The sequence below is a fragment of the Oryzias melastigma genome, linkage group LG24 (assembly GCF_002922805.2).
Source record: "Oryzias melastigma strain HK-1 linkage group LG24, ASM292280v2, whole genome shotgun sequence".
NCBI lineage: Eukaryota > Metazoa > Chordata > Actinopteri > Beloniformes > Adrianichthyidae > Oryzias > Oryzias melastigma.
In genome coordinates this window covers 11,202,608-11,216,695 of record NC_050535.1, presented here as the reverse complement: position 1 = coordinate 11,216,695, position 14,088 = coordinate 11,202,608, and the positions used below count along the sequence as shown (strand labels likewise).

Genomic DNA, 14,088 nt, shown 5'->3' with positions numbered 1-14,088 from the left:
TTAAAATAACTATAATTGATTTCAACATTATTTTTCAAGTAAAATGTTGCATTTATAAAGTAAAAAATTGACATGTGTACTTTAAAGGTTAATCCAAACTCATTAAAATTGTTTCTAACTTCTGCATTTTCAGCAACAGCTTGGACAAGCCAAAGCTTCAAAACCACTGGAGATAATAGCATGACATCAGTCAACACCACAGAAACAACTAACAGTTCAACACCTCCCATCATATCCCCTACTACAGGAGTTTCCACATTAATCTATACCACAACCGAAGACCCAACGACTGCAAGTTCCACAGTTACGCTTACGACAAGGGATGATACAACTACTATGATGTCCACAGTGTCCCCCACGATAATGGAGACAACTACTGCAGTTTCCACAGTTATTTCTACTACAACTGAAGAACCAACTACTCTAGTTTCCACAGTTATTCATACAACGAATGAACAACCAACTACTCCAGTCTCCACGGTAGTTTCCACCCCAACTGAAGAAACAACTGCAAGATCCACAGTGACTCCTTCTACAACCAAAACACAAACTTCTTCAGTTACCATGGATTTTCCTATCAGAACTGAAACAACAACAAAAGCAGTTTCAAAAGGTATGACTACCACTGCCGAAGCTTCCACTTTTACTTCTACAACAGAAACCCAAACTTCACCACTTGCCACAATGATTCCTACTACAATTGAAGCTACAACTAATGCAATTTCCACAGTTTTTCTTACAACTGAGGAACCAAGTACTGCAGTTACCACTTTAACTTCTACAACCACAGCTAGACCAACAACTGTAGCTTCTACCATGATTCCTACCACGATTGAAGCCACAACTAATGCACTTTCCACAGTTTTTTCTACAACTGAGGAACCAAGTACTGCAATTATCACTTTAACTTCTACAACTGAAACCCAAACTTCACCATTTACTACCCTTTTGCCAACCATAGCTAGACCAACAACTGTAGCTTCTACAATGATTCCTACCACGATTGAAGCCACAACTAATGCACTTTCCACAGTTTTTTCTACAACTGAGGAACCAAGTACTGCAGTTACCACTTTAACTTCTACAACTGAAACCCAAACTTCACCATTTACTACCCTTTTGCCAACCACAGCTAGACCAACAACTGTAGCTTCTACAATGATTCCTACCACGATTGAAGATACAACTATTGCAGTTTCCACAGTTTTTCCTACAACTGAGGAACCAAGTACTGCAGCTACCACTTTAATTTCTACAACTGAAACCCAAACTTTACCATTTACTACCCTTATGCCAACCACAGCTAGACCAACAACTGTAGCTTCTACAATGATTCCTACCACGATTGAAGATACAACTATTGCAGTTTCCACAGTTTTTCCTACAACTGAGGAACCAAGTACTGCAGCTACCACTTTAATTTTTACAACTGAAACCCAAACTTTACCATTTACTACCCTTATGCCAACCACAGCTAGACCATTAACTGTAGCTTCCACAATGATTCCTACCACAATTGAAGATACAACTATTGCGGTTACCACAGTTTTTCTTACAACTGAGGAACCAAGTACTGCAGCTACCACACGTATCCTAACCACTGCTAGACCAACAACTACAGGTTCCACAATAATTCCTACCACAAATGAAGAAACAACTACAGCAGTTTCCACGTCTTTTTCAACCCCAGATACCCAAACCTTACCACTTACAACTTTTATTCCTACTACAATTAAAGTGACATCTAATGCAGCTTCCACAGTTTTTCTTACAACTGAGAAGCCAAGTACTGCAGCAACCACACTTATCCCAACCACTGCTAGACCAACAACTGCAGCTTCCACAGTAATTCCTACCATAAATGAAGAAACAACTACTGCAGTTTCCACATTTTTTTCCACCCCAGAAGCCCATACTTCAACACTTACCCCATTTATTTCTCCTACAATTGAAGCGACAACTTATGGAGGTTCCACCGTTTTTCTTACAACTGAGAAACCAAGTACTGCTGCTACCACACTTATTCCAACCACCGCTAGACCAACAATTGCAGCTTCCACAGTAATTCCTTCCACAAATGAAGAAACAACTACAGCAGTTTCCACGTCTTTTTCAACCCCAGATACCCAAACTTTACCACTTACAACTTTTATTCCTACTACAATTAAAGTGACATCTAATGCAGCTTCCACAGTTTTTCTTACAACTGAGAAGCCAAGTACTGCAGCCACTACTTTAATTTCTACAACAAAAACCTATAGTTCACTATTTACCACAGTGATTCCTACCACAAATGAAGAAACAACTACTGCAGTTTCCACAGTTTTTCTTACAACTGTGGGACCAAGTACTGCAGCTTCCACACTTATCCTAACCACTGCTAGACCAACAACTGCAGCTCCCACAGTGATTCCTACCACAAATGAAGAAACAACTACTGCAGTTTCTACAGTTACTCCTACCACAATCAAAAAAATAACAATGGCAATTTCCACATATATTCCTACCACAACAGAAGAATCAACTTTTGGTCCCACTACAATCAATAAAACTGTGATTTTTCCCTCCACATTTGTCACTTCTGCCAAAGTGCCAACCACAGCAGTTATTCCCACTACAACCACAATCCCAACATTTGCAATTTCTACAGAAATAACTACTGCACTTTCTACTACAATTAAAACAGTTATCCCTCCTATCACTAAAGCAACTACTGCTAAAACTACAACTAAACTTTCCACAGCTGCTAATATAACAACAGTGACTACTTCTGTACTAATAACTACTCCAACTACTAAAAATTTCCCTATAACAACTATTACTACATCTACTACTTCTACTACTGCTTCAACAACACCTACTAAGACCACTAATCTTACTAATAACACTACAAAAACAATCACTACAACTACCACCACCAAACCTACAACAACTACTACCACCAAACCTACTACCACCACTACCAAGGCTACCATGACTACCACCACTGACAAGGCTACCATGACTACCACCACAGCCAAGGCTACCACGACTACCACCACCGCCAAGGCTACAACGACTACCACCCCTACCAAGGCTACCATGACTACCATCACTGACAAGGCTACCATGACTACCATCACAGCCAAGGCTACCACGACTACCATCACAGCCAAGGCTACCACGACTACCACCACCGCCAAGGCTACCACGACTACCACCACCACTACTAAGGCTACCACAACTACCACCACGACCACCAAGGCTACCACGACAGCCAAAACAACAACTACGACAACTGCCTCTGCTGGCATCACAGGTAGCAGAGTGTTATTTAATCACTTTCAGATGGTTTACAAATTGTCAAAATTTCAGTGAAATTTCAGTGAAATGAAAAAGGTATTTTTTTTTACATTAAAGTAGATGCATTAAGATTACATGCACAAAAACACTTCTTTATACAATGTTTGTAAATGTATTGTGTCAACACAAGCAATTAAGGCACACACTCAAAATGGAACTCAAACCAGGCGGAGACATGGTTCCAAATTTGAAAAGATTATAAATATTTTGTTAAGAAACAAAACATTAAAACACACCAGGGATAAAACCACTAGGGGCCTACAGCCCATCTGCAAACAGAGAGATAGTTATTAGATAAATAAATAAAATAAATCAAAACACCCCACTCACATGCAAATACCGACAATGGACAGTATCCAGCTCAGGGGAAAACAGCGCAACAAAAAGAGGGAACCTAAGTAGTCACTGTTGCAGGCAGCTCTTAAACAAAACAAAAAAACACACACAAAAGCCCCTTAGTTGACACAAAGACCCAGTAAAACCAACAATTAACCAATTTAAAACAATGTGGGTTATCAGCTCTTTTAAGCAGGACTAAAAGTTGAAGTAGACTTTACCTGAGTCCCAAAGGGCCACAAATCCCAGGACTACATACGCATTCATGTGATCAGCTGCATGGGGAGAGCTGGGTTGGGTATGCTGCTCCTCAGGGGCTTACCCAGCGGTGAGATGGAGAACATGGGAGAGACACATGAAGCATCTGCGATTAGTCCCAACATGGTCAACAAGACCGCATTAAGCAGCAGAGGGTTCCACATCAAAAACCCATGGAGGTAAACCAGAAAGACAGGCAGCAGGGCAAAGAAACACGCGCTGCACACATACTGAACAGCTCTCGAAGGAAGGGGCAGGGAGCGATGTGCTCGTTCCACAATCCCTTCTTTGAGAAGAGCAGAAACTTGGAAAGAGAGGCAGTCTCAACAAAATGATTAGGCAGGGCCAGCTCAGCCCCATTTTCATAGGTGGCCAGGTGGGAGTGACTTCACCTGTGCATCAACCTAATCTGCTCATCCTGCCTCAGTGTTTACATTTACCACTTCAACACATTTTTCATTCTTTGGATTACTGCTTATATTTCACATGTGTAAACAGACTAATCATATCAGGTTTTGTGAACTTTCTAAAATGTTTTTTTTTTTTTTTTAATGTTTACCTGTGAAAATAATATTACTTTTCATTTAATGCACAAAACAGCAATTGACATTGAAGTGTCGGTCACATTTGACATGGAGTTCAAAGACGCGTTCAACGATAAGTCAAGTGCTGAATACAAAAGTCTAGAAGACAAAATTTCTACAGAGGTAAGTACATTAAGTAAATAAATATAACTTTAAATATTTTCATGAATTCACGCGGATTTTTTCTATTGGTTGTTTTTAATCTTTTAAATAATTATTCCATGTCTGTTTTGATATAAACTGTATTAATTTCACTATGAATTATTATGTGAAACTGTATATATTATATGTATATTTTTTATCTTTGAACGCATGATATTCTCTGTGCTGTCTTGTGTTAGTTTTATGTATGAAAAGTGCTATAGTTACTAGATACCAACTTAGACTAAAAGTTGATCACATTGTTGTTTTCTTGAACTTTAATGTCACAGCTACAAAGGCAATACGAGACCATCACCGGGTTTGTTAGAGTCATTGTGACAGGATTCAGGTATGTACATTTCCTAAATTAAACTCTTAAGATCTTAAACAACACAAATAGAATGCCATTCTTTTCTGTTTTCATTTTATAGGAGGGGAAGTGTTATTGCAGATTTTGTCATTTCGACTGCAGAGGGTTCTGCAACACAAATTACTCAAGCAAACAAAAATCTCACAAACACTTTAAAGTCTATTGCTCCTGTACTGAAGTCTACTGCGCTGTATAAAAGTAAGGAAAGTGTGACTGGTTTATCTTTTTTTTCTTTTTTTTACCTATAAGAATGTAGGAAATGTACAATAAAGGAAAAAAAAAAACTCATAACAGCAATGTATTTATATCTGAAGGTTCCAGGAACATTACATACATTACATATACTCCTCCCATCCTAACTGGTAAAACAATGGAGCTGCAATGTGGCCCTCCTGACGGTGATCTACTTGCCATTGTGGGCAATATTAAAAGTGCTCAGTGGAAAGCTGACGGTATAAAAATTTTATCAGGGACTCGTCAAACCTTTACTATTGTCAGCAACACCTCAGTACTTACAGTAAACAATCTCATCAATAAAGATGCTGGTAAGCAAACTCTATTTTTATCTTTATTTTTGCATTACCATTTAGGTGTCCGAGCAAAGTTGATGGAATTGTAAAGAATAATGTTTTAATAAGGTAATAAATAAGGGTTGATACTTCCAAAATCCAAACACTGTCTTCTGTATTTTATTACAGGCCTTTATGAATGTATCCTCAGTGGAACAAACTCTGACTTTTATCAAAATATAACTGTTAAAAGAGATGATATTAAAGCAGCCCCTCTTCTGGAGATGACGCCAAAATTAAGTGTTGAGTGCAAGACGAGCACAAAGGTATCACTTGATTGTTGTGTTCAATCCAACTATGTTGCCTCTTTGGTTAATCCTCCAACAGAAGTACAAATATTAGGTAAGTACGATTTTAAGTTGATGAAAATTCACTAATAAGATAATGGATAAGACTGCTTCCAATTTCATACATGTATATAACTTTAGAGCCTACAACCTCTAATGAAAAATACTGTGTCAAGTATGAATACACAATACCCAGCTGCAGTTCTAACCCACAACCAATAACATTCAAATGTAAAGTTGATGGATACAATGGGTATGAAAAAACAACAACGCTGAATTTCTTCACTGGAGGTAAATGTTGGCAATAAATTTGTTTGCTGTTTTACTGTCAGTAACTAAACAACTGTTCATGTCTTAAGCTCCTACTTGTACAAGCAACATATATGGGCAGGGACAAGAAGGTGCCACTTCAACAATTGTGTGTCCTGGAGGAACCAAGACAGCACAATGTAAAGCAGGATCCTGGATAGTCATAACAGACAACTGCATTCTCCCTGTAATTAAAGACTTACTTACTGAGTCTGCGGTAGGTCATTTTTCAGTTACAATGATAAAAGTGGCATTTGAAATGAATGCATACTTTCCACTAGTGCTTTCTTACATTTTATCTGCAAAAAAAAAGAGTTTTAAAATATACAAATTTATAGGACACTTTTACATTTGGATGGGTTCTTGCACATCCTTTAAACTTGCTAAAGTGAAATACGTAAAGATGTTTTAGAATTGCTATTGCATTATATTTTTATAAAAGTCTTTTTATAGTTAATACAAGGCCAAACAAACATGTTTAAAGTAATTAGGCAAGTAAAGCCATGAAGCTTAACGTTCAAGTCATCAAAAGAAGTCATGGTAAAAGTTTAGAGTTAAAACTTTACCTCTGCAATACCCAAACCCTGTAGGATTTCGCAATATTGCAATTGCAACTAGTAACACATAGTCAAGCAAACTCCGTGATTTTGGACACCCTGCAACTTTACATTTCCACAGCAACTTCACTGCAACTTTGACCAATTTCCATGACTATTTTATTGCTGACTCCTTTCCAGGAGGCATGCTCTTTTTTATTAACTGTCTTTAGCGCTCTCTGTCTTTTTTCTTTTCAAGATGTGCGCGAATAGTCATTGCACGGCAGAGCGGAGGGTGGGGGCGCTGATTGCACACGGTTGTGGAGCGCTCAGTCACATGTGGAGCTGCAGGACAACTTAAACCAAGTTTAGCTGCGTTTCCATTAACTTTGAAATTGCACAAGTTGGATTTGTAATAAATTTGATTAATAGAAACACCCCAATTTTGAAAAAAAAAACCCAAAAAACTCACATTTATCAGAAAAAAAGTTTTGCGCCTGAAGGAGATAGTTTTTGAGTGGTCTTGAAATTGACGTTTTTCACAAAACAGCTGTAGAAAGACTTTTACGATTTAAATGCACCTCTTTGTTGGAAGTGGCTGACCTGAGCGCAGCACAGCAGGCGTCGCAAGAGGTCCTCCAGCATCCCAGCTCATTATAAATTGCGTGTCATATGGAATTGTTCCTTCATAAAATCACCAACCAAGATTTTCTCAAAATCACTTCATCCTTAGAGCCACGTTTTTGCAGCTTGCAGCCTGAATATGACGCAGACGTCTCCTTTGACAGATGATAATGAGCACTAGTGCTGTGACAGAAACTTAACAGAAAAAAAGGTCCAGCTGCTTACTTGTTAGAATGGTTAATATTTTAAAACTGAACAGGTTTCTCACGTGCATCTGCGACTGTCGATGGACTAGCTGAGCTGCACGAGCGACACTGCTGTGATGTCACCTAATAGTCCCTTTAGAGAATCAAATCAAAACAATGTTCTCATCCATCGTTGTGTTTTTAATGACTTATCGCATGAGTTGGTTTGTTTTTATTCACATAATTATGATTTAATAGAAACAGTGTCATTGCAAAATTATATTTCTTTCGACATTTTTAGAATTTTGATAAAGTTTTGCACTTATGTGTAAAGAAAATGCAGATATGGGAGAAATGCTTAGAGAGACTCTAGAAAAAGAAGCAAAATATGGGACTACTTTGAATTGAATTGATAATACAATGGAAGAGTGTGGAGTCTGCAGGAAAATAATTCCATACAGAACCACCTCCACAACTGTACAGACATCTAAGAGAACCTTCTCCAAAACTGGACAGACCATTAACTGACAGAAAAAAACCTGATCAGCTCCTCAAAGCTTTGGTCTTTCTCTACCAGCAACTCACCAGTGGTGCTTTTGAAATAGATTTGGAAGATTTTCTGGAGGTCATCTTTTTGAAAAACCAGGAGATGGGTGTTAATTTTACATGCATGTGGTTTGATGGTAAATTCTGGTTTCTTTCTTGTTTCTTTAGGACCTGGTGCCAGAAAAAGTAGAGACTTTTTCAAATGATCTCAAAAAGACTGTAAAGGATAATAAAACTGAAATTGCAAAATCGTCTAAGAGTGTATCTACTATTGTTGACATTGTAAAGACCATCGCAAATGTTTCAACATTTGTCACTACGGAGATCATTACGGTAAAATCCAATTTTTTCGTTAACTGCAATTATGACACCACAAATGTTTAATGGAGTAGTGCTGTAACAATGAAATGTCTAATTTACAGAATGTTCTACAGACCATTGATGTCCTCACAGATGATAGTGTAAAACAGTCCTGGGAAACTCTAAATAAAGATAGAAATGACAACGCCGCTTCAAGATTACTGGGTTCACTGGAGACACTCTCACAAGCCTTGAGTGGAACGGCTGATGTCTCGACTGAGCGAATTCATCTCATCCGAACAAACGCCACGGAGTTTAAACCTTCAAACTCCACAGTTTCCATAGAAATCCAAGACAGTGATGGTGTTTTCAACAATAATACTTTCATGACTATCATTATTCTGAACACCTTCAATAATGTCATGCCAGCTCGAAACTCATCCTTTGACTTAAATCTCTTTAATGGCACCAGTAACGAAACAACTAGTGCAAACAACGCAAATCTTGCAATTAATGCAGCTGTGGTTCTTGTTCAAGTAAATCAAACTGTTCCAAGTGTCAATTTTAAATTCATAGCCCTTAATGAAAATCTGACCAAGGAAACACAGTGTGTCTTTTGGAATTTCACGCTTTTAGAGAACTTCGGTGCTTGGGACGATGAAGGATGCAAGTTTGTGTCCAGAGAGAATGACACAGTAATCTGCAACTGCAGCCACCTCACATCCTTCTCTGTTCTAATGTCAACTGACATCTCTCTTTTTGTCAATAAACCACCAGGATCTGGCTCAGGCTCTGGTGGTTCTAGCCCAGGTGGTTCAGGGGGAGGGCAAGGAGCTACTATCACTGCAGCGGGTTTCATTTTGGACATAATCACCTACATTGGAGTTGCAATCTCTCTGGCAAGCTTAGTCATATGTCTCATAATTGAGGGATATGTGTGGAGAGCCGTCACCAAAAACACCACTGCCTTGATGCGTCACATTTCCATTGTTAACACAGCCTTGTCTCTGCTGATTGCAGACATTTGTTTCATCATTGCAGCCTCTTACTCACAGAAGGCTATTAATAACACAGATGGAGACTTCAAAGGTTTGATTGGACAGTGCACTGCAGTGACATTCTTCATGCACTTCTTCTACCTTGCTCTGTTCTTCTGGATGCTCGTATCAGGCCTTCTGCTCTTCTACAGGACAGTGATGGTTTTCTCCCACATGTCAAAGTCCATCATGATAGCAATTGGCTTTGTTGTGGGCTATGGTTGCCCTCTGATCATCGCTGTTACCACTGTTGCTGCAACAGCACCGAGTCAAACATACATCAGGAAGAATTACATATGTTGGCTTAACTGGACTGAGTCTAAAGCTCTTCTGTCCTTGGTCATTCCAGCCCTGGTTATAGTCGTGATCAACATCATTGTTGTAATTGTAGTTTTATGCAAAATGATGAGAAGATCTTCAGGAAACACCGTCCAGCCGGATGAAAAGAACAGTTTTGTGGTCATTATAAGATGTCTGGCCATCCTGACACCTTTGTTTGGACTGACTTGGGCCCTGGGGATTGGAACCATGGTTTCACCAAAAGACCTAGGCATCCACATAGCCTTTGCCTTCTTTAACTCCCTGCAGGTATTTATACATTTGAAGATTCAAGGTAAACTTTTTTGAACAAACGTTTTTCAACACTATTATTTAAGACGTGTTCCACTCTCCACAGGGTTTCTTCATTCTAGTGTTTGGCACATTGTTTGATTCAAAGGTATGTTGGCTTAGAATAGGGCTCTGGAGGGGGAAAACAATCAAAATGTTGCTTCCAATAGTAAAGCTAACATTTTTATTTTAATCAATTTTACTCTAATAAATCATTGTAGAGATATAAAATTATTGATTTTTGCCCATTTCAATGGTGGATAGGGTTGTTAATGTAATACTTGTGTATGTTTTTTTTTAATGTAAAGTGCTTTTTAAGTTGTGCAATGCATAGGGGGGTTTGATTTGAATTCAAGACCCATCTTTCAAAATCATTTTCCAAAATCTTTAAAATTGTATTTATTTTCCGATTTAACTTCAGTCAATAACAAGTTGAATTTTCCCTTGGACTATACCAGAAGTTTATCAAATGTTCATTTTGTTGTGTTTTTTAAAGTTTTGGATAACATTGCTAAATACGTCAAACTGTTTTTACACAGATTCGCGCACTTCTCTCAAGCAGAATGCCTTCCACCAACTCAAATTCGACAGGAGTAAGTTCTTAAAATATTATATATGTTATATCCAGTTGTATGTTTTAAGCATGTGTGGGGGAATTGCTACATTATAAAGCTGTTTCTATTTGTTTAATTTTTATCCTTTTTTAGAAATTAAATATTTATTTTATAGGATAGATGATGACAAAATATTTGTCTTGGAAAAGCATCTGAGAGTTAATAATTTGTCCAAAATGTCACAAATATATAGTTAAAAAAAACAAAACCATGATTAGATAAGTCAATAATGGGATCAATTAGGGTTAATTAATATTTTCAGCACTGACCCGAAGAGTATCAAGACTAAACTGAGCTGTGAGTTGCAACAACAATTGTCACAAGCATGACAACTTTTTCAAATCCGGTCAATCTTGATATTTTCTGAATAATATATTAAAGAAGTACAACGAAAAATTGATGTTTTTCTAGACCCAACAGCCGAAATAGTTTATTTATCATATCTGAGGCTTTTCTTCCTGTTGGCATACACCCCGATTTGAACAAAGAACTGCTCAGAAATGCAGTTTTAAACTAAATTTTCTTCATCTATGTCCTCCATCATCAGAAAAATACCACTAGGTCATGGTAACCAGTAAAAACGTATTTAGATTTCATCGGATTGAGTCTGTAAATGATTATTGATCTGGTTTGACTTAACAGGGGTACATTTTGAAATAGAAATAGAAAATGCTTTATTAATCCCTTTGGAGGTCCTCAGGGAAATTCAAGGAAACATAAAACACTGGAAAACCAAGCTAAATTGCTTGGTATTCACAAGAAGTTTAAATATTGTTCATGTTTTTAGGTTTGGAAGTGAAAAATGATCGCCAATTTTATCGTAAATTTGAACAAAAAGCTAAATATAACTGAATTTGTAGTTAAGAATATAACTGATTGTTTTAACTCGCTTTTTTGTTTTAACCAAAATGTTGTCCTTTTTTCCCCTTAAATGTTCTATGCAAGTAAACTCCTCACTAGTTAGGCAATGAAAGCCAATAGCTGTTATTCTTACTGAAGAGTTGGCAACAATGTTTCAGTCATCTGGTCTTTTAGCCACTCGTGTTTGAGAACGAAGAAAAACTCTAGCTTTATTCACTATATTTAATAAAAATATAGCATTACTAAATGAATGTGGAATCCTTTCTAAACTCATAACTTAAATTTAACAGACATATGTAATTACATCATTTTACACAGCTACATTCTTTGCCTTCTTTTCCTTCTGAGCAATTGAGGAAGATTGTGTGGCAGCAGAAATCAGAAGCAGGCCTTCAAAATAAAAGCATTTATTAAAAACTGTCAATGGGGAATAAAAGTTCTTGTGATCAACATTTCAGTGGTCAACAGTGTAAATAAGTAGGTTAATTTAAAAAAATGTTGTAGCATGAGCTGACAAGACAAAAAACTAGAAGAAAAGTTTGGACCCCAACTGAAAGCTTTTTGACTTGAATTTACTATGTTTTGTTTTTTTTAGAGCACAAGTGCAGGCACATCTTCTTTCGGTGGATTGGTGAGCCGTCTCCGTGGAAGAAGTGGGTTATTTTTCCCTCAAAATGTTTCCTTATTATTGATCTCAATTCCTTATGTGTGTTTTTTTTCCTTACAGATGTTTACCAGGTTTCCCAACCCAGAAACAGCGGCAACACCAACAGTTCCTCAGAGTCATACAGCATGATCTAAATCACTGCAGCAATATGTATGCAAACAACAAGAAAATGTGCCTTAATTGCTATATGTATTTTGTTTTTAAGTCTAAATGAGACATGGAAATTAAATAGAGTGAAGAAAATTTTTCATGTGAAATTTTGTGCAATACTGTGAAGAACTTTTTTGTTCATTTTAAGACTTTTAACTTCTTTTATTCTTCTTTCTCAAAAATAATATATTCCAAGAAAATATATAATAGACTCAGAGAAAGTTGTGTCAATGCTACATTCATGAAAATTAAAAAAAATGTAAAAATGAAGACATTTGAAAAGAAGTGTTATGTTTAGGATGAAGTGACAATGCATTGTTTTTCAACTTTTATTATGACTGTGAAACCAGAAAAAATTAAATAATTCAAAGATGTATGTAAAAAATAAAAATCTTCAAACTACTCACTACTGTTTAAATGTAATAATTTAAGCTTGTTACTGATCTGTTTTGATTTGATCATTTACCTTGCCTCTACTATTAAAGGTGTAAATGACTTTTGAGCCTTTCGGTCTCCAGGCTGCCTCTCCGGGGTAAACTCCAGGTGATCAGGTGGAAATTTTTCTCAGTGGTTATGCAATATTTGAAGGTATTCCTTAGAGTCACACTACAAATGCAAAAGTGGAGAAGACATTGTGTAATACTTTTTAAAATTATTTTACTATTACTTAATGCAAATTTGGATCTTGTTTGTTTGTTACTGAACACTAAAAAAATAAATAAAAATAGACTCAAAACTTAGTTTTAAAAGCCACGTCAAAACGTTTTAACTAAATCAACTATGGCTTTAAATACTGTAACTAATACGCAAAATAGGGTAGGAAATATATGTCTAATGATCTTAGATGACAATATTTTGGAAGAAGATGGAGACATAACATACTGTGCATTTCTTCCATTATTTTTATAAAACTTAAATCCAGGAATAGGCTTTAAAATGACCTAAAAGTTCCCATTCATTAAAACGTCATTGCATATGACAAGTTTGATCTTGTACATGAATAAAGTATTATTATAAACTTAAAAAAAAAAAAATCACAATTGCAACACTTTTCAAAACATTTGTCTTCCTGGATTAGTATGAGGTTGAACAGGGTCAAATATGAATGTCAATGATGTCACAGTACATCCAACTGGTTTGCATTGGGCCATTTTAAAGATATTGCTTGTGTGCTGTGTGCTTTTACTGTTCATCCATGTCCTCTCCTGCCAACTGTGGTATTTTTGGGAATCTGGGATCTGCTCTTTGGGGAGGGTTACTGTGAAGATTGTGGACTTTGGTTTTGTTTTTTGGCAATTATGTTATGGTTTTTGGTCATGTTCTGTTTTGAATCGTCCCTCAGTCTTATCAGTTTCAAGCTTGTCAAGATTTACAGCTGTCTTATTTTCAGTTAATTACCCTCAGTCTATTAAAACACCTGGTATTCAGATTTTTCTTGTCAGGTCATCTGTTCTGTTCTGCTCCTGTTATGGTTCTCCATGTTTTTCTGTCATGTTTTAGTTTATTCAATATTTTGAGTTTCTGCCACCAAGCACGATCTCCTGCGTTTGAATCTTCACCACCAGTTCCTGACAGCACTAAGCTATCCAGCCACTGTGTGAATCTCTAAAGTCATCTTTCATGATGGTTTGTTAAATTATGCCTTAGTCACATACACAGATCCAGGGTTTGACCTGCACGGGTACTCAAGGCTTTTGGATTGTCCGGGCCTGTAGAGGGTCATAGATAAGAGCGGCTACATCCTAAAGTAGCACAGGTGTGTG

General features: G+C 37.0%; 1 protein-coding gene across 16 annotated transcripts in view; it reads left to right on the top strand.

Annotated features, from left to right (window-relative positions):
• The window catches only part of LOC112158156 (mucin-3A), a 44,128-nt gene extending 31,336 nt beyond the window's left edge, over window positions 1-12,792 (top strand). For 15 of the 16 annotated variants that reach the window (XM_036210567.1, XM_036210563.1, XM_036210566.1 and 12 more), the window contains 14 exons: window positions 134-3,298; window positions 4,537-4,643; window positions 4,952-5,010; window positions 5,093-5,229; window positions 5,346-5,576; window positions 5,730-5,942; window positions 6,029-6,178; window positions 6,247-6,413; window positions 8,256-8,420; window positions 8,510-10,012; window positions 10,101-10,142; window positions 10,573-10,626; window positions 12,104-12,161; window positions 12,236-12,792. In XM_036210567.1, coding sequence (XP_036066460.1) covers window positions 134-3,298; window positions 4,537-4,643; window positions 4,952-5,010; window positions 5,093-5,229; window positions 5,346-5,576; window positions 5,730-5,942; window positions 6,029-6,178; window positions 6,247-6,413; window positions 8,256-8,420; window positions 8,510-10,012; window positions 10,101-10,142; window positions 10,573-10,626; window positions 12,104-12,161; window positions 12,236-12,309 — 6,125 coding nt within the window. In that variant the 3' untranslated portion in view covers window positions 12,310-12,792. The remainder of the gene's footprint in view (window positions 1-133; window positions 3,299-4,536; window positions 4,644-4,951; window positions 5,011-5,092; window positions 5,230-5,345; window positions 5,577-5,729; window positions 5,943-6,028; window positions 6,179-6,246; window positions 6,414-8,255; window positions 8,421-8,509; window positions 10,013-10,100; window positions 10,143-10,572; window positions 10,627-12,103; window positions 12,162-12,235) is intronic. The other variant, XM_036210574.1, reaches the window with a different exon arrangement.
• Window positions 12,793-14,088: the final 1,296 nt, after the last annotated feature.